At 36.2% G+C, this 20,040-nt stretch overlaps 4 protein-coding genes across 8 annotated transcripts; all 4 read left to right on the top strand.

The window, feature by feature from the left end:
* The first annotated feature begins 77 nt into the window (after positions 1-77).
* Positions 78-3,036, top strand: LOC111808805 (ferredoxin-thioredoxin reductase catalytic chain, chloroplastic-like). The gene is made up of 6 exons (XM_023694995.1): positions 78-411; positions 604-716; positions 1,277-1,326; positions 1,436-1,507; positions 2,351-2,411; positions 2,812-3,036. The coding sequence occupies exons 1-6, from the start codon at positions 318-320 to the stop codon at positions 2,854-2,856; spliced, it is 435 nt and encodes a 144-aa protein (XP_023550763.1). The 5' UTR covers positions 78-317; the 3' UTR covers positions 2,857-3,036.
* A 660-nt stretch (positions 3,037-3,696) lies between these two features.
* LOC111808506 (ankyrin repeat and SAM domain-containing protein 6-like) lies at positions 3,697-6,864 on the top strand. 3 transcript variants are annotated; one of them, XM_023694525.1, is made up of 8 exons: positions 3,697-3,719; positions 3,829-3,916; positions 4,111-4,238; positions 4,552-4,601; positions 4,670-5,202; positions 5,346-5,426; positions 5,677-5,739; positions 6,527-6,864. In XM_023694525.1, the coding sequence occupies exons 2-8, from the start codon at positions 3,872-3,874 to the stop codon at positions 6,605-6,607; spliced, it is 981 nt and encodes a 326-aa protein (XP_023550293.1). In that variant the 5' UTR covers positions 3,697-3,719; positions 3,829-3,871; the 3' UTR covers positions 6,608-6,864. The 3 variants fall into 3 exon arrangements, with proteins under 3 accessions (XP_023550293.1, XP_023550292.1, XP_023550291.1); XM_023694524.1 differs by having other exon boundaries at positions 3,703-3,735; XM_023694523.1 differs by lacking the exon at positions 3,697-3,719 and having other exon boundaries at positions 3,765-3,916.
* A 207-nt stretch (positions 6,865-7,071) lies between these two features.
* Positions 7,072-12,518, top strand: LOC111808505 (U-box domain-containing protein 40). Of its 2 annotated transcripts, XM_023694522.1 has the most exons (4): positions 7,072-7,170; positions 7,239-7,367; positions 7,617-7,685; positions 10,578-12,517. In XM_023694522.1, exon 4 carries the CDS (start codon positions 10,587-10,589, stop codon positions 12,222-12,224), a length of 1,638 nt encoding a protein of 545 aa, XP_023550290.1. In that variant the 5' UTR covers positions 7,072-7,170; positions 7,239-7,367; positions 7,617-7,685; positions 10,578-10,586; the 3' UTR covers positions 12,225-12,517. The 2 variants fall into 2 exon arrangements, with proteins under 2 accessions (XP_023550290.1, XP_023550289.1); XM_023694521.1 differs by lacking the exons at positions 7,072-7,170; positions 7,239-7,367; positions 7,617-7,685 and having other exon boundaries at positions 10,048-12,518.
* A 1,026-nt stretch (positions 12,519-13,544) lies between these two features.
* LOC111808786 (nuclear/nucleolar GTPase 2) lies at positions 13,545-19,030 on the top strand. 2 transcript variants are annotated; one of them, XM_023694961.1, is made up of 12 exons: positions 13,545-13,777; positions 14,208-14,451; positions 14,642-14,775; positions 15,135-15,264; positions 15,539-15,699; positions 16,016-16,117; positions 16,212-16,316; positions 16,573-16,701; positions 17,515-17,655; positions 17,791-17,891; positions 18,261-18,318; positions 18,426-19,030. In XM_023694961.1, the coding sequence occupies exons 2-12, from the start codon at positions 14,223-14,225 to the stop codon at positions 18,813-18,815; spliced, it is 1,680 nt and encodes a 559-aa protein (XP_023550729.1). In that variant the 5' UTR covers positions 13,545-13,777; positions 14,208-14,222; the 3' UTR covers positions 18,816-19,030. The 2 variants fall into 2 exon arrangements, with proteins under 2 accessions (XP_023550729.1, XP_023550727.1); XM_023694959.1 differs by having other exon boundaries at positions 14,203-14,451.
* The last annotated feature ends 1,010 nt before the right edge of the window (positions 19,031-20,040 follow it).

The following is a 20,040-nucleotide window of genomic DNA, read 5'->3' as shown; positions in this document are numbered from 1 at the left end:
GTAAGTGGGCCGATGATGATAAGGATGGGTTTGTCATGAATCTGAGCTGGGCCCATGGCCTTGAATCATCTCAAATCCCAACCGAGTGGTTCCTAGAGATCGCTTGCTGATATTTGCGATGAGTGGAGGGAACCTGGCAATGGCATCCCCCAGAAAACTCACTTCTATCGATCTTTTACATCTCTGTAAATCAATTTCCATTACAACCCGTTCCAATATTATTTTACAGAAAAAACTATATACAAATCCAGAGATTCTTCTTCTTCCTCCGATTCTACAGATTTCTTCTCTTCCTCGTTTTTCGCGGCTTTGTCCTCATGATTCCACAAGCTTCCTCGTTCAATATCGCCGTTCCACTCTCCGGTTCCCCCCTCGGCCACTCCCGTCATCGACATGTCGTGCGAGCTCAAGGTAAACTTTACCCGGTTTTGGAACTGATTGTAAATCTTGTTTTTTTGATGTATGGAAGTGATGTGTTCAAATCTCGAGATTCTAGAGCCAATTTGTGCTTGCTGCGTCGGCCACTAGGAAGTTTTTGTTCTTGTTCTTGTCGAGCACTGTAAGATAATGCGGATGGAATTTCTTTCTTACTTGTTATTTCAGCGGAACCGTCCGAGAAGTCGGTCGAAATAATGAGGAAATTCTCGGAGCAGTATGCTCGTAAATCAGGAACGTATTTCTGTGTGGACAAGGGGGTCACTGCGGTTGTAATCAAGGTTCTTTTCTCAGTTTATCAATATCCAATTGTTTATTTACAGAATTTTCATTTTTCTGCCATACTTTTGTAGTCATGCGTTTATCTGCTGATGTTTGTAGAAACATCTCATTGATTACACGTAATGAGTTGTTATGTTCTCTAGTTGATTGTTCTCAAAATGAACAGAAATTTATTATTTGGTGAAGCAGTCGAAGGAAAGAAATTTCGATATGATTGTGCTCTCTCAGGTGGACGTTAACTTGATTAAAATTTGTTACTTTCTTGATATTGCTGATAAAGTTTGTAGCGGTAGATTTTAGTTTGATTATGGCAAGTTGATTACTGGCTTGTCTTGATGGATCTTTGTATTAATTTTCCTTGTGTTCATGGGTACACGTGAGATATTGCTCATGAATTTGGTTGAATAGTTGTCTCGTCATGAGATGAAATTGTTGGATGTTACCTTGGAATTGTGAATTTCTTTTATTTTGTTATCTCTTTAGCCCTGCCTTGTATTAATTGATTGAATGTCGTTGATTTGTAATTAGTGTTAGAGAAGCTCATGTTAGATCTAAACAGGGACTAGCAGATCACAAAGATACATTGGGTGCACCACTTTGTCCTTGCCGGTTAGTGTTTCTCGTGCTTTTTGTAGAAATCCTGTATTCTTTTCTAGAACTAATGGTAGTTCATACTATCTTTAATGTAAATTCAAATAGCTTGATGATTTTTTTTCAGGCATTATGATGACAAACCTGCTGAAGTTGCACAAGGTTTTTGGAACTGTCCATGTGTTCCAATGAGAGAGAGGTATAATATGCATTTATAATTAAGGACTGATGTGCAAAAAAGTTGAAGCATAGCATAGGAAAATTTCCTTTTTCCTAGATGGAATTCGTAAAATCATGGACAAACCTCTCTGCATTATACTCATAAAACTTTGTTCTTACTTGATTTATTGACCAACTCAATGTTCTTCATTAAGATTATTCAGCTTGATAAGTCCTATTCTTATAAAAAGAGAAAGGAAAAGAAGTGTTACGGCTCAAGCCCACCGCTAGCAGATATTGTCCTCTTTGGACTTTTTCCCTCAAGGTTTTTAAAACACCTCTGCTAGGTAGAGGTTTCAACACTCTTATAAATAATGTTTCATTTTCCTCCCTAACCGATGTGGGATCTCACAAGAAGAAAATGAGAGCGTCAGCATATAGATTGTAATTAGCTTGAGAGATTAGGGAAACACATTTTATTAATTTTTTTTTTTAAAGATGATCGGTGACAAGATTTACAGTTCTAGGATCTTGAACTTGAAAGCAAATACCTAGATTCCCATATGAAGAGTAGAGGTTTACTTTCATGAAGTGACTTAGAATTATCTCCCATGGTAATCTGGTAAATTAAATTGGTACTCCATAGTTACACATAACCAAGCTGTTCACTTAAGCAAGGAGGTTTTAAGGTGGGTTTTATGTTATATATGATTAAGGAAAGATGCTATTCTTCCCAAGAATAATATGGTAGCGAGCTGACGTTCAAGGCCCTTGGCTATTAGAATGGTTTCAGGAAGCAAGGAAATGTAAACAATTGGTCATTGTTACTCATTTTATTCCATATCAGACGCATGAGGTCTGAAAATAAAGTTTTTCTTGGCAGGAAAGAGTGTCACTGCATGCTTTTCCTGACTCCAGAGAACGACTTTGCAGGCACTGATCAGGTAATTCTTATCAATTAATCTTGATCTGATAGGTTGACCCTGCTACTTTTATAATGTTTGGAAGCAATCTCAATGGAATGACTGCTTACTGAAAGTATGATTTAAATTATCAAACGGTGCGTGGTTTATTACTAGACATTATCACCATTACAGAATTCAAATATATGTATATTTTTGTTTAAGTTTCATCCTCTCGACGTTAACTACCTCGTTCTACTCCTTGGAACGCATCTAAATGTGAAGTTGGCATAGATCACAAATTCTTTTAGCCCTGAAACTCGAATGTTAAGCCTGCTTTTCGGTCGCTGGATTTGCAAATCATCCACAGTAACTGTTATAAATAATTATTTCCTGCTCTCTCTTTTTTTTTTTTTTTTTTTTTCACTCCTCTTTTCTGCAGGCAATCTCCTTGGAAGATATCAGGGCAACAACAGCAAACATGTAACCCTTAATTTCCGCTAGTTGTGTTCATTAGTAATTCATATTGGGGTTTGACTTGAACGGGTGGAAATATACAAGTATAGTTATGTATGTAATAACAGTAACCTTATATGCTGATGAGACAATGAATGGTTCTGCCATATCTGCTTCTGACAAATTATTAGATACTAAATCCCCCTTTTGTTACAGTTTTTCATGGTATTCGTAACGTGTAACGTGTAAGTCGTGACGATTGTAGAATACTTGGTATAAAAAGCACTTGCAAAAAGAAAGCCTGCAGTTTTGAGGGATCGTGGCTTTCTAGGGTATTGTTACATCTTTCTTAGAATCTAAGAACACCGCCGGTGCCTCGACTCAACTAGGAAAGAGATCCTTTTTTTCCGCTTTCTAAAATGATGAATATTCAGTTTGTGGGGCTGTAGGTACACTCGGTCGAGAATCTTTTATAATGTTCTGTTTTCAAATATGATATAAAACAATTATATGGATAAGACGTTCAATAACAATGTAGAAGATAAAGGTCTAAAATTGAACACAAGAAGTAAAAATCTCTGGGCAGATGTCATATTCTTTATAAAAATATTATATGTTCAGATTTTTACGGGTTAAATTAAAAAAAATTAAAAAAAAATTAAATGATTTTAGAGTCTCCGATGTAAAAAAAAAGATTTATGAACGAGCAATTATGAAAAAACTATCCTTTTATTATTAATATTATCTTAATTTTGGAATTTACAAAAATGTAAATTAAAGTGAGTTTTAGGTTTTAGTTAACTAAATCATAAAATTGACTAAATTTATACCTTTAATCGGTGGTGTATTCGTGTAGGTAACCTGATTGCAGGCGGGCAGCCCAGAGTGGTGGCCGTACGATGCCTCTCACGTCATCTTCTTCTTTATTTCTTTCCCAATTCCTTACAGTTTGATTATTATTGTTCATTAACTCTAGGGTTTCATTCCATTTTGTGTTACCTAGATAGCTCGAGGCTTCAATTGTTTCACAGGTTTCGTTCCTGGAGATGTCGAGGCCCCAAGTCACCATCACTCTCGGGCGCTCTGGTCAGGTAATCCAATGCATATGCACCTACTGACGAGTTCATTTAATTTGTTTCTTAGTGTCTGGTTTGCGTTATTTCAGAAATTGAAGGGAGCTGAGACTTTTCGATTTCGATATTTTTACGAGAATGATGTTATCGACGATTGTTGAACGCTGCGTTGTTATTTTATTTTATTTTTGGTATGATTGAATCATTTGCAGATGGTAAAGAGAGGAGGTTCTGACTTCGCTCAATCGAATATTGATTCTGGACCAGTGCCAAGAAGAAAACGATATATTGAGAGATCAGCAGATAATGCAGAGGATTTGTTCTCATCCACGAATAAGCGGTTTGTTTTCTTTTTCTCTCTTTCTTTATTGATTGTTAGCAGCACTGAAATCCAGGCGTTTTTTCTTTTCCTTTCTTCCCACCCCCATTTCTCCGGCTTGTCTGTATTGTTCGAGTTAAACTTCTTCGTTCTCTGTGCTCTCATCGAGTATCGAGTTGGTTCTTCTTATACTTCTGGGCGTACTTCAATTTGAATGAGGACTTACTGATTTTTCATTCCGTATAAATGTGATCGTTTTTACTGTAATTTTGAGATAGTTTTTAGAATATGTATTCTGAATTTTGCATGCCTTTGTTGGGTATTCTCTTAGCAGGCAACGTGGAGATGGTTTTGATTGGGGTTTAAGTGGCCAAAGAAAAAACGGTACAAGCCTGTTCTCNGTATTGGTTTTCTGTGATCTCGTGGTTACTTCAGTTCTTATTCGAATAAAGTCTACAGAGTTGGTCAAAATGATCTGCGCTTGAAACTTATGCGCAAAAATCAATCCAAGAAAATTGGTCTTGGCGAAGAACACTCAAGGGTGGAAATACACCATCAATTATCAAAAAATTATCTGCCCTCAACTAGTGGAGATGTAATACATCGTAGGCATGAATTTAGAGGGAGTAATCTTATAAGGCAAACACATTACAGAAAAAGTGCCGATGATCTATACCTAGAACATTCACAAAGGAAAAGTACAGTATCATATGTTGACAGGATGAGAGTTAGATCCCCAGATGGGATCATGAAGAGCTCCATGGGGCTTTCACCTCCTAGATACAATGATGAGTTTAGGAGGATCTCATCTATGAGGGAAGCTGATCGTTCTAGAGATGAATGGTTTTTTAGGAACAGCGTTGCTGATAGTTATAGGTCTGTAGACTCCGCACCTGCGAAAATGAAAGCCACCCTCCCTGTGTCTGGCAAGGCAGTTAAGGATCTCACAGCAATAAGTGGCAGCATGCAGAGAAGTTCCGCAATGGTATGCTTTTTGGCTGTTCAGTTTATCGGTCTAATTTAGTGTGCCAATTCAAGTTATTAAACTTTACAATCTTATAAATTAGCTCATCTTAGACATCAAGTTGAGCCTTTTCTTGCTAAGTCTCGTTAATGATTGTTGTATAGGGAGAGGGTACTCTTTCTGTTGCTGGCTTGTTGAATTCGCTTGGTTTGGGGAAATATGTCATTCATTTTCAGGCAGAAGAAGTAAGTTATCTCAGCTTGTGCGTTATTTTTCAGCATTTTTTAAGGGTGGTGAATGTATGTACTTTCCTGAAAATTAAAACCCATTTTAAGATGTAAATTCTTTAGTATACAACCATTAGACTTCTTTTTTGTTTTTTTTTTTATNTATATGAAGTTCCTTGGGGCTTTGTTGAGGTGTGATGACGATTGCCTATAAACTCTTAAATCTTGTATATAAACCTAGGTTCTTTTTGTAAATTATATCTTGCAGATTGATATGACAGCTTTGAGACAGATGGGAGACAGGGATCTTAAAGAGTTGGGGATACCCATGGTAGTTCCGTTTCCCTGGCCTTCTACGATTGTTCAACTATGATTGAAATACATTCTTGGCTTGCAAACTTACGTTCACTCCTGTATGGTGTACTTGCCTAATTAGAATTTTGATGAACCATGCTAGTTTAGAAAAAAGTGTCATACCATCAAGTTCAAGTTGACAAAGGTTTAGGCTTGCGAGTGAGTGACCTTAGGATTTAATCAAAATGGCCTGGATTGGAATTTTGAATGTTCCACGAGCTTCTTAAGTGTGATAATTTTTAGGGTCTTACCTATGTCGCTAGATTCATACACAGGAGTTATGAGTTATATATATGTTCTTCACCTGTGGCGTTCATCATTCATCAAATTATTAGTATTGCTAAAGAAGAATGTATCTTACGGCATGTGTTATATGCAATATCAAATCATTTGATAAAAAGTACTGTATACGTAGTAGTTGCCACTTTGCTAACTAGTCTATTGAATGATTTTACTTGGAACTTCAATATCATGCAAACTACTTCGTATCCATTTTGGGTGAAGAATTTTGCAAGGCGGCTAAGTTTAAACCCTCTTGGCATCGGTCACTAGGCCTTTTGCAATTATGAGTTTGGTTTTTTTCATTTAGATAAGAGTTGTTATCTTTATTTCGGTCGGACTCCTTTTTTTGGGCTAGTTTTTTTTTTGTACACCTGGTTTATTATTTCATTCTCTCCATGAAAACGTAGTTTCTTATTAAAAAAAGTTTGTTGTATCCATCGAAGACTTATGTTGAGCCCTGGCCTGTGATTCTTAATTAACAGGGACCAAGGAAAAAGATTCTTCTCGCCATGTTGCCCCGTTCTAAGCAGCCGCCGCCACCACTCTCAATGACACGATCATAGGGTTTTGCTGCTCTAATGTCTGTCTTCCAAAATGTGTACGGATGTATTGAACTGAATTACTAAATTTGGTGTTATGCTCGATAACTTATTCCGTTTATAAGTTGAAGCCCTTCTTCGGATGTTGTTTTAGGCGTATGTATAAACAATTTGAGGATAAATTAAGTAGTGAAATCAATTGTGTATAGTGCATAGACCTCTCTGCCTTACCAATGCTGTGCTTAGCATACATGGATAAAACTTTGAACCATTTACTAATTGAGAATGGAGTCGACGGATACCCAATTCATTAGGGTAAACGTGTGTCAGATCTCATTAGATGAGAATTTCATGAGCACAAATGGATGATAAATATTACATTGAACCTCATCACTCCATGATTAACATCGATAATCTTGAACCTTGAGCTTAGACTTCATGTGTTTTGTGCGTTCTCTTACATTCCAGGAAGCAGAACAGGCTACGAAGATGATCATCATTAAGCTCCTGATGCTACACATGCTACTTTAGCATTTTGGAAGAAGGGAAGTGTGTCTGTCATACCATCAGACTGGCAAGTCAAAAAGGTACTTCGTATATCTTTGCTTGTTAGCATCAATGGCCTACTATCCATGCGTTATCCACATCTGAATAGGAGGAGATCAAGAAGATCAACGAGTTTTAGCGTACGCTTCTGGTGATCTTTCGTGGATGCTTCTACTCTCATCTGGAGAAAGCAGAGGAGGAGGTTTCTAAAACAAAGCAACGTGGGTAGCTGGTGAAGGTCTACTTCTCTCCCACTCTCTCTTAATGTGAACTTGATTTGTATTTATTCTTTCAAAATCTCCAAAAAAGCAAAGTTGGACCTTAATGGAATTAGAGAATCAGATTCCTCGACATCAATGATAGAGACCTCTGAGAAAGTCTGTCAATTTCTTTTAAATTGTTTACTTTTACACTTTCCACCCATGCCTTCCATGAAAATCTTTATTGTGAATAAAGCCAAATTTGTTTTGTATTATTTATTGCTTAGGGACAAGAGAGAAGCGTGTGGACTATTGTCTTTGGCTTTCAGCAGAACGAGAAGCTAACAGTTAAAAAGGTACTAACCTTTACCCATTAGTTTAATCTTGCATCATAGTGAAAGTTGAATTTATGGTTAATTGCCCTCTCATGTTTAAGATCGGTTTTGTTGCCGGATTTAGTGGAGATATATGTTGGTTTTAAGATTTGATTTGAAATTTTATTTTAACTTTATGGTTCTTTACAAGACGAATTTGTTCATTCATTTTAGATATTAGTTAAAATCATCTTTTTCCAAAAAGAAAGAAAAAGACTGTATTTGACTTTTTTTGTTTTTTGAGAGAGACTATTTGACTTTAGTTGATGTGATCGCTTTGGGGTATGTATGTTAGCAGTTAGCTTAGAGGGCTTTATTAGCGCACACACCCATAAAATTCAAGCAAGTTTGCTAATTATTATTTATTTATTTATTTAAAAAGCATGCAAAAATTGTAATTGAATGCCTTCCATGAATAATTATGTAGGTTCATATAATAATAGAAAATGAAAAAAAATAAGAAAAAGGTAATTGAGTAGTACTTAACTTAGCAAACAGCCAAAGAGAAAGTAATTTGCCACTTTGTAAAGCACAAAAGAATGTCTTTTGTAAAGTTGAAAGCATAATTGAGATCTGGAAAATTAAATTAGGGTTAGGGAAGGGGGAAGTGTTTTAGAGTAGTGTGGGCAATGTTCTTCATCTCCTCTTTACAGTTTGAATCGACTGTCACCTACTTTTCAATCATTTTCTTAATATCATTGGAAGATTGTATCACTAATATGATAGTTTTCTATGAGTTTTGATTTTGTTTCCATTTAATTTTCATTACCTAGATTGTTCCTCGGAGATGAAAAGGCTTCTAAGCTTCTAGTTAGAATGTTCCTTATTAGATGCATAATTGAAAGTTTGAAAGTTTGAAAGTTTGAAAGTTTAAGGACCTACGAGACATATTATATTGAAAACAAAGGGAAGAAAGTTAGTAAGACCTAATCCCTATGTTTAGGTAAAACAACCTTATAAAGGGAATTAATTGCAAAAAAGAAAAGAAAAAACTTTCGATGATTATTACTAATTTGCCCTTGGTTGAAACCCCAAAGAAAGGAAGAGGAAGAAGAAGAAAAAGGGGTGGAGTTGGAATCAAAACCACTTTTGGAAAAGAAAGGGAGAGATTGTGGAGGGTAGACCTCACATTTAATATCAACTCACACCCAATTGTTTGCCTCACAGTCTCTTAACAATTAAGGATCCAATAATTTAGCTAAAGTTGTGTTAGCCTGTTTCAGTCCACAATTTCAAAATAATAATAATAATAAGAATAATAATAATTTATGATATCAAAAACCAGTAAAGAAATAATTGAATAATAAGATAATAAAAGAAAAGAAGGGAAGGAGAAATGGAGAATATTAATAAGCTTTTCCACTTTTGAGCATTAAAGTTTGGCGAATTAGAAAACATTAATTAAGCCTTTACATCTGTTTCCATGCAAAAGAGTCTCATCTATAAATTTATAAATTTATAAATTGCCACGTCATCACTAAACCCCCCTTACAAACATTTTCTCTTTGCTTCACAGATTTAATTCCAAATATATATATATATAGATATAGAGATATATAATATGTTTACCAAATTCTTTTTTCTTTTACATTGTGATTTCCACTGCGAAATCAAAGAAAAAAAAAATGAGTTGGGTGAGATTTTCTCTCCGTCCAATCATTTTTGTTTTCTTTTTCTAAATTATATTGCTTTTAAATGCCTAGTCATTTTGGTCATTTTCTTCATATACATCTTAAATTAAAATAATTCTGATTTGACAAAATGTTTTGGTTTAAGATTGGTACCTTTTTAGCAACTCTCTCATTTTTTTGTTTTTCTAAATTTAGTTCATAAACACTTAGTTTTGTATCTAGTAATTGTTTAGTAAAATTATATTTGAAATTTCATTTGTTCTATTAAAATTTAATTTCAAGTGCAATAGAATCATACGATTGAGTGGTATTGGTAGTAGATTTATGAATTTTGAAAAAATATATTAAAGAGGTCAATGATAAAAATAAATATGGTACTACAAAATTAAAATTTCAATTTCTTACTATAATGAAAATCTAAATCAAATTTATATTTCAAGCTCATCTGGGTAGATATTATTCTTTTTAAACTTAGTATTTAAATCTCGGTCTCTAATCGATGTAGTACAATTGCACACTTTTTTACTAGGGTGTTTGGAAAAAGGGCAAATTTGTCATTTCAAAGCATAAAATGAAAACAATACATTTCTAAAAAGACTGACCTGTTTTTAATCACCCATGTTAGTCCCAGGAAGAGAGTGGTTGAGTAAAGAAAAAAAATCAAATTTTTGAAAAAAATTGGAGCAACCAAATAATTTGTAAGATAATTCCAGAAAAGAGAAAATCATATGGTTGAAATTATTCATAAAATGATGTGAACATAAAACGATAAACAAAAATCGGTCTTAAATGCGAGGTTCTTCCATGGCGGACTGATGAAGCAATTAGCCAATGGAGAGTGGACTGCCATTGTTGATTGGGACACAGTTAGATAATCAAAACAATTAGCATATTCTATTTTATCCCAAAACACTCAGATTTTCTTCTTCACTTACGGATTTGCTTACCTTTACTCTTTCTCGATTCTGCTCATATTCTGAAACCCCAAATTCTCTCTCTTCTCTCTCTCTCTCTCTCTCTCTCTCTCTCTCTCCTGTTCATACCTCCGCGGACTTGGTCCACTGGACACCGGATTTTCACCACGGACTTCGTTTCACTGCACAAATCATGGAGCTTCAGGAACATTTCATTCAGTCCTTTGATTGACGAGCATAGAAACTACCTTCTTTGTATTGTTAAAAGGGGTTTCTTCCTTTTTCAGAGATTGAAATCTGAATCTCACAATCCAAAAATGGAATTTCAGGAGGGTTTGATGAAGTTCATGATCCATAGACACATCAAACACAACTGGGTTTTGGAGAAGAATTCTCCACCGGTTGCAGTTTCAGAGATAACCAGTAGTCCTCGACGGAAATGGCGGATCTTCAATCGGTCTTCTTCTTCCCCATTTCCTTCGAAACCTCCCCAATCGAAGGAAATACCCAAAGAATTGCTCTGTCCCATTTCTGGGTCTTTAATGGCGGATCCTGTAATTGTCTCCTCTGGTCACACTTTTGAAGCCGCCTGTGTTCAGGTTTGTAAAGATTTAGGGTTGAAGCCGACTCTGTTAGATGGTTCCAACCCGGATTTCTCCTCTGTTATCCCGAATCTGGCTCTCAAATCTACTATTCTCAATTGGTGTAAGAATTCCTCTTCTGAATCCCCCAAACCCCTCGATTTCTCCTCCGCTGAAAAGCTCGTTCGTCAATTCATGGCGGCCCACACCAAAAGCGATGAGGAATTGATTCAAGCGATTGCGGAGAATCCCGTGGTTCGATTCAACCACGCCGCCACCGAAGTCACTCGTCGGACCTCTCATTTCCACTCGAGCTCCGATGAATCTGTAGGCGCCGCCGTTCCAACTCTGCCTCTTCCTCTCGCGACAAGGCCGAGTTGTTGTTCTTCGTCTTCTTCCTCTGACATCGAGGTAATCAGTGATCTGAGCTTGCCCGAGGAAGAAGAGATCTTCGCGAAGCTGAAAAGCTCTCAGGTTATTGAGATTGAAGAGGCTGTGACTGCGCTGAGAAAAATCACAAGAACTCGAGAGGATTCTAGGGTTCATCTCTGTTCTCCTCTGATTCTCTCTTCTCTGCGATCTCTCATCGTCTCGAGGTACACTGGCGTTCAGGTGAATTCAGTTGCAGCTCTTGTAAATCTGTCTTTAGAGAATTTGAACAAGGTTAAGATTGTAAGGTCGGGGATTCTCCCCAATTTGATCGATGTTCTGAAAGGGGGTTCACCGGAGGTTCAAGAACATGCCGCCGGCGCCATTTTCAGCTTAGCTCTCGAAGACGACAACAAAACCGCGATCGGCGTTTTGGGTGCTCTGCCGCCATTGATACGGCTGTTGGTATCCGATTCAGAGCAAACACGGCACGACTCGGCTCTTGCTCTTTATCACTTATCGCACGTTCAGAGCAACCGTTCGAAGCTTGTGAAACTTGGGTCGGTGCCGGTCTTTCTCGGGATGGTGAAATCCGGCCATATGGCCGGCCGTATTTTACTGATATTGTGTAATTTAGCTGCTTGTTTTGAGGGCCGGGCGGCGTTGTTGGACTCCGGTGCAGTGGAGTGCTTGGTGGGGATGTTGAGGGAGAACGAGCTGGACACTGAGTCGACTCGGGAGAGTTGTGTGGCAGTCCTGTTCGGACTGAGTTACGGCGGTTTGAGGTTTAAGGGTCTGGCAAAAACCGCCGGAGCAATGGAGGTTTTCATGGCGGTAGAGAAAAATGGAAGTGAGAGATCAAAAGAAAAGGTGAAGAGAATCATGGAGTATATGAAAGCCAGAGATGAGGAAGCTGAGGATGTGAATTGGGAGGAACTGCTCGACTCGGGTTGTTTCGGCAGCCGAACTCGGTGTCGAATCGGTGCCGGAATGGACAGATCCACCGCGAACTCGTCGGAGTTCTGAACAGAAACCGTTTGAATTTGTAAACCTTTTTTTTTTTTTTTTTTTCCTTTTTTTGATTTGGGTTGTGAATATTATGGAACGAAGCCCTTTTGATTTGATTTGATTTGATTTGATTTAAAACTCTGTTTTTCCACTTCTTCCTCTTCATCCTCTGTTTCTTTTCCTCCTTTTTCCGGTGAAGATGCCAAAATAAAAAGGCTTCTAAAGAAGCAACCTCAAATTTTGTATGGTGAAATTTGTGTATTTGTGTAGTGTGAAATTCATTACAATCTTCAAAACAGAGGAATTCGTTTCTTCCCTTCGATTTCAATGATCATGTCACAGGGGTCGCATCTGCATCTAATCGCTATCACTCTCACGCCATAGCCATTGTTCTGTTCTTGGATCTCAAAGGCTTATAGTAGCCATGGTCTGAAACTTGTTTGGACAATAAATTATATTACTCATATATATTTTTTTAAAATAACTAGGTAATATTTAAACTATTTAGTAACATTCAAATTTAAGCCTAAGAAATATATTCATTTATTACGATTTTTAAAGCTATATTGAAAATTAAAATTTTAAAATAAATAATTATTTTTAAGGAATAATAGATGGGAGAAAATCACTGTAGAGAATGAGATTTGGCAAATTCTTTGGAAGTAAAAAATTTACGGGGACGAGAAATGAAATAGGCCACGGGATGTGGATGGAGAAGGCTTCTCTGCCTCCTTTGCCTTGTGAATATCTCTAAATATGATCCATCTTTTGTATTGCCCAAGTTGAAAGCATTGAACCGTTGCGTCGGTTCATATGAAACTAAACCTAAATCATTGCTTGTTCCGTAGAGCCACACGTGCTTCATAAATATCCATCCTCGTCTTATTCCAAACCCCTTTTCGAATCCCTAGGTTTTAACTCCAGTCGATTCGAAGTTCCACCATTTATATTTATCTAAAGTTTTAGATAGAAACGCTAGAACTTTACTGTCAATATCTAGATGAAAATCGTCTACTAGCACCTTATAAATTATCTTCAAACATTTTAATGTTACTTTGAAAAGTTTACGAGTATTTTTAAAATGTTATAGTAACGATAAAATACTGTTGGAGTTAAAAAAAATATAGTCAAGTTTTTTTTTTTATTATTATTATTATTTTTAATATTTAAGTATATTTTTAAAAAAATGTAAGATATTATGGGAATTTAAAAAAAAAAATATATAGAGATAGTCATTTTTATTAATTTAAAAATCTTCAGCCTCCCCCAAACCCTATTTATTGTTATTTTTATTAATTTAAAATTCTTCCGCCAACCCCCAAACCCTAACTATTGTTCAGCCCCTCAAACCCTAATTATTCTTCAGCCGCTGCACCCTGCCCCAAACCCTATTTATTCTTCAGCCACCCCTCACTAATATTTCTTTTTCGGCCACTGCTCCTTGCACTGCCGCTCCCCACCGCTCGTCGCTATCCGCTTTCTCCCGCCGAATCGACGCCGCTCCCTTTTCACTTTCGCTTCTCACACGCCGCCGTTGATATCGCGCTGCCACCGCGCGTTTTTCAGATCAGGTTTTTACTTTTTTTCTTCTGTCGTTGGTTTACGTTGGTTTCTAAAATCAGTCTATCTAAATGTAAACATAAATATTACGTGCAACTTGATTGGCGATTAAAATGAATCGAAAAGCTACTTTAAAAGATTTAAATTATAGCTCTAAGTTTTAAAAGAACAGAAAAATACGTGTTAAAAAATATTTAACTAAACTTGAGTTTGTGTTTGATTGAATGGAGTTTAGTGGGAGGCTTTTGTATAAATTGGTGTAGGCGTACATCTAAAAAAAAAAAAAAACTCTGTCAAATTAGAAACAATTTTTTATTTTAAAATTCTGCGTAATTCGACTTATTTGGAACGGAAATTTTCTGAAAGAGAACTTACTTGCCTCCCCATCCCAATTCATCGTTCTTCTTACTGATTAGTATGCACTGCTATTCTGTAGTAAAGTATTTATAATTAAAGATGACGAAGAAGACAGAAAGGAAGGTAAGTGTGTCTGGGAAACCAAAACATTCCCTGGACGCCAACAGAAGTGATGGGAATAAGAATGCGCGTAGCGCTGCCACTGTGCGACGTCTCAAGATGTATAATACAAGGCCAAAGCGTGATCGGAAAGGGAAGGTGTTGAAGCATGAGCTTCAATCAAAGGAATTACCGGACACACGGATTCAACCTGATCGCCGCTGGTTTGGTACGTTTCGTTTGTCATTTCTTTTTCGTTGGGTTAGGGGCTGTTACCATGGCCACATTCAATCATTTTTCGAGTTGGTACCGTGCCTACATTTATGTCCTTGTTCATTATTTTACGAACTTGTATTATTAATGCTATCGTGCAGTATGTTGATAAGATTTTGATGATGTATATTAACTTGAATTGATAGGTAATACTCGAGTTGTAAACCAGAAAGAGCTTGAATTTTTTCGTGAAGAACTCCAAAAACGGATGTCAAGTAGCTACAATGTGATTTTGAAGGAAAAGAAACTGCCCCTTTCCCTCTTGAATGATCATCAGAAGGTAGAGACCTGTTTTTTATAATTCGTTGATTTGATGTGTTTGTACATTAATTTTCTGTTTTAATAAGATTTATATATTGAGCTTCGATATACTCTGTTGTCAATGTTATTAGCTGCTGTTTTGCATGTTGTTTTGCTCAAGATTTAGATGAAGAAAGCTTATCCACTTTCCGTCGGAGCGTTTTTTTGTTGCTATCTCTCACTTTCCCATCTGGAGCTCACCGATTTGTATAAATGAAGCTTTGAATGTTCTATGACATGCTTGCGTATGCTAATAATCATTCATTGTGGTTCTATAGTAAACTAGGGACAAAAGTTTCAAAACGTTTATATGCTAATGTGGTACTTTTATCTCTGAAGCAATCCAGAGTCCATCTTCTCGATACAGAACCATTTCAAGATGCCTTTGGGCCAAAGGGGAAGAGAAAGCGACCAAAGCTTTTGGCTGCTGACTATGAGTCACTACTTAAGAAAGCTGACAAGTCTCATGGTATGAAATATCTGAATCTGTCTCTTGCGAATTTTGATAAACAAGTATCAATAACTGTGGTATTCCTTTCAAGTGTTTGTTTATTTTGAACGTGTGTACCTGGCACCTTGTGAAAGAATAGAAAAGAAAACGGATGCTATTCTTTTTATGTGACTAGACATATCTGAAGATGCTGTTCTCAAGCAATGTTTTTCTTTTCTTATTGGAATTTTGCTGTTGTCACTTCTTATGTCAAGAGTGCTGTTTATTATATTGCATATTCTTTATTCCGTAGATGACTTTGATGAAAAGTATGCTGAGAATGCTACAAATGAGGGTAGCGAAGAAGATGGTTTTAGAGACCTTGTTCGACATACTATGTTTGAGAAGGGTCAAAGTAAACGTATATGGGGCGAGCTCTACAAAGTAATCGACTCATCAGATGTTGTTGTCCAGGTTCGTTGTAGTAATTAATCTCTTCCTTTGTTGATGATAGTATTCACATGTGATTTTCTTTTCTCATTCATATTTTCCCCCATTAGTTTATGAAATGTAAAAGCTAGTATCTTCCCAAATGTTATTTACCTTATTTCTATTTTATTTAGGAAAAAAGTTCTCTTCAAATAGTTTGCACTGCCGCCATTATTACATTTTATGTTTTGGATTTTTTATGGTTTTCCATTTCAAAATTGTGGTTTGTTTTCCCACAACTCATTGCAAGCCTCCATCATTTATTGTATATCCATCATCTGAGTATTTGTCATTTTCCCAGGTTCTAGATGCAAGAGATCCCCAAGGAACAAGATGTTACCATTTAGAGAGACATTTGAAAGAGCACTGCAAACATAAACACGTGGTTCTTTTGTTAAATAAGGTTTCACCTCATCTTTGATTTGAAAGAGCACTGAATTTTTTTTTGATAATTTCTATAAGGCTGATTGAGACATGTTAATGAATGGTATTCTCAGTGCGATTTGATTCCTGCTTGGGCAACAAAGGGATGGCTTAGAGTTCTATCAAAAGAATATCCTACTCTAGCATTTCATGCAAGCATCAACAAATCCTTTGGAAAGGTATTGTTATTAAATCGGGGACCCCATAGTACTTTTTAATAATTAATTTCTAGCTAAGAGCCTGAATTGGTTGTTTATAGTAAAATGTATGTCATCCTTATGACCCATCTAGTTGCTCAATGACATCTTTTATGATTGGATCATATTGGTCGATGAGGAAACTCCGCAAGGGAATCATTTGATATATTGTCTTTGGCAATATAGGATAAACATCATCTTTAACTTTGTTTCTAAGACTCTTTTTTGTTGCTGTTAGGGTTCTCTCCTGTCCGTACTGAGACAATTTGCGCGCTTAAAAAGTGACAAGCAAGCTATCTCCGTGGGATTTGTTGGATATCCCAATGTTGGAAAGTCATCTGTAATTAACACACTACGGACTAAGAATGTAAGGTTTCATTCTTCCTTGATACCAACAATGTTTTGTATAAATGTGAAAAAAATTGTTGTTTAATTTTTTGTTCATTCATTTGGTATGTCTGAATTGGATTCATAATAAAACTGCAGTAATTATTTTGCGTTCAAAAGGGCCTATATGGTAAAAAGCTTTCAGAAATCATGGCAAAATCTGGATGGTGTAGTTCTTCATGTGCTGAAATTTATGAGAACCTTTCTTATTCAGATCATATCTGTTTTTATTGGATCTATGTTAGGTGTAGCATTTCTTCTAGGAATACTATGAGTCATGTGGCTTGCTTTGTAGAGTAATATCTTCTGATAGGTTTTGTATGGTGAATAACACGAGTGATAGACCACCAAATTGATTCGCATGTTTGCCCAATTAGAGACGTACTGAATCTATCAGTAGTGTTGGAGGGAAAACTTCTGGAAATAATTGTTTGAAGGGGGGTAGAGCTAGTAACAAGTCCGACACCGAGTTTGTTTTTTTAGCCGAATTTCAATTTGCAGTGCAGCCAATTGTTGACTGAGCTAAAAATAATGGGATAACCTATAGAAGGCACGTGAATATTAGATTGGATATTGGGTGGTGGCAGAATCTGGACTTTTTGCTTGGACTTCCTCTTCATGTCAATGGAAATACTTGGAAAATAATTAGGAAAAAATATTTATTGTCTCACATTTGATTCTTCTGTTGCTTGTTGTAGTGATACTAAAGTGAGCCCCTTACATTCGATTCTTGTGGCACTATAATCAATCTCTTGTGGTTCTTTTTTTAAAATAAATTCACCCTTTTTATTAGGTTTGCAAAGTCGCACCTATTCCAGGGGAAACTAAAGTGTGGCAATATATTACCCTCACAAAGAGGATTTTTCTGATTGATTGCCCAGGAGTCGTTTATCAAAACAGTGACACTGAAACAGATGTTGTGCTGAAGGGCGTGGTATGTTTTTTCTCATTTTCGTTTGCATTGCCATCTGGTTTCTTTTGAAACCACTCGAGTTTTCAATTACACTTGCCAATATGTTGACATTTAAAATTATTCATTGTTAATATGGTATTTTGGACTTTGTGTTAGGTACGAGTTACTAATTTGGAGGATCCATCTGAACATATTGGAGAAGTGTTGAAGCGGGTGAAGAAGGAACACCTTGAAAGAGCATACAAGATCAAAAATTGGTGAGTGACCATACATTTTAATCTTTTTCTTGCATAAGGGTTTGCGGCCGTTATCATTTGATTTATTTTTTCTGGTGGTTTTTTCATTTTCAAATTGTCCTTTTTAGTCAATTTAAGATAACCGGTATTTTGGTTCTTACTCTTATTCATCAAGTTTTGTGAGGATAAAATTGATTTGAACTGTATTATCATTTTGGTTGAGAGAAAACTTTATGCTGCAACTCCTATCATGAAAATCTCTTTATTTTATCATCTTTACTCATTCATCTATTTCCTAATAGTTTGCTTCAACTGTTAGCGTAGTTCTGTTATTTTATCATCTTTAAATTTGTGCTGAAGAACAATTTTAATTTGTTGTTTCATGTTAAGGGTGGACGACAATGACTTTTTAGTTCAGCTATGCAAATTGTCAGGCAAGCTCCTAAGGGTATGTTGTTTATTTTGGAAGTGGTTGTTATTATTTATCTATTTTGTTCAACTTGTTTTGTTATCATTTTCATGAAAAACTAACTGCTTCAAGTGGCGTCTATCCAGGGTGGCGAGCCTGACTTGACAACTGTAGCAAAGATGGTCCTCCACGACTGGCAGAGGGGTAAACTTCCGTTCTTTGTTCCACCACCTCGAGTAGAAGATAAGTCTGAAGAAGAACCCAACTATAGTGTTGATGATGATTCGGGTGTTGATAGCAATCAAGCTGCAGCCGCTTTCAAAGCCATTGCAAATGTGATATCATCTCAGCAGCAAAGAAGTGTGCCTGTTCAAAGGGATCTGTTCAGTGATAATGAACTGAATGGCGAGTCATGCGACGACCAGATTCTTGTCTCTGAGGACGAGTTACAGGCTCCTTCAGACACTGAGGGAAGGACATCTGAAGGCCAGGATGATGATGTGGTAGAGGAGGACGAGCGTCCAACTGCAGGCTGAGATCATGTGGTGATATTTTCTGTCTACTTGTGTATATTCACTGTTGTGTTATCTTTTTGCCAATACTTCTCTCTTAGCAGATATTCTTTAAGGACCGTATCTGTTGGGCAAGCTGAAAAAAGTTACCCCTGTACTGTAAGAACATCCCTACTCTACATTTCTTTTTTAACAGATTTTCGTTTAGGTCATTAATACCATTTCTATATTTTGCAACACATTAGAGATGATAGGAAGTGCCAAACCACGTTCCCTTTATTGAATGAAATGTCTCATAAATGTTCTCAACTATAGAAAACCATTGGCCAAAATTCTCTACATTTTTGCAGATGGGACATAAAAATTGGATGGCTTATAATAGAGAGAGGAAAGGGGGGGATTTCTTGGCCCCCGAATTAGTTTTGTATTAAATTGTGCAACAATTATTGGGAAATAATAGTGTGACTAGGAGGGAGGGTTCTAAATTATCAAAATTTCAATAGTCTGAATGAATGCAGATTTCTGTTGAGAACGTTCCTTTGTTTCTGGGAAGTACATAACAGGCTCGAACTGATGATTTCTAGGGTGTGGTTTGTAACGTTTTTGTTTGTCGTTTGTAACGTCTACAAACCTCGTCCTGTGCGATGATCATCATTGTTGTTTTGGGTATGATTTTAGAAACCCTACTTCAAAATTGTTCCTATTTGGGTACGATCATTGTTCTTGTTTTATTGTAGGGTATTGTTGGGCATGCATAATCAATTTAAAACCATTATGGTGAATTATATAAAACCTTATGAAGAAAGTTCAAATCATAATTGAATCTTCTTTATTGTGAAGAAATGATTTCAAAACTCAGTCAACTTTAAAGTTCACTCGGTTTCTTCTTTTTTACTTTCACTTTTATAAATAAATAAATATATAAACGGTGTAATAAGAAATAGGATATTTGTCTAAAATTTTAATTGAAAAAAGAATTACCAAAAATTGAAAATACGAGTGCTACTGGTGTAAAAGATAATAAAGATGTCATAAATATTTGGACATTAAATTGCATTGGGTGAGAAGAAAAAGCTAGGAAATGACACGTTTTTAGGTTTTCTTTAATAATCTCCTTTTTGGCAATTATTATTGTTATTATTATCGTCATGCCTTACTTTCCATGTTTTTGATAAACCAGTGTAACCAATATTTATATATATATATATAGATGTATGAGGATATGGCAAAGAATTCTCGATATAAAAAC

Source organism: Cucurbita pepo, chromosome LG13 (genome assembly GCF_002806865.2).
Source record: "Cucurbita pepo subsp. pepo cultivar mu-cu-16 chromosome LG13, ASM280686v2, whole genome shotgun sequence".
NCBI classification, from domain to species: Eukaryota; Viridiplantae; Streptophyta; class Magnoliopsida; order Cucurbitales; family Cucurbitaceae; genus Cucurbita; species Cucurbita pepo.
The sequence above is the reverse complement of the archived record's forward strand: the minus strand, read 5'-3'. Positions and strand labels throughout refer to the sequence as shown.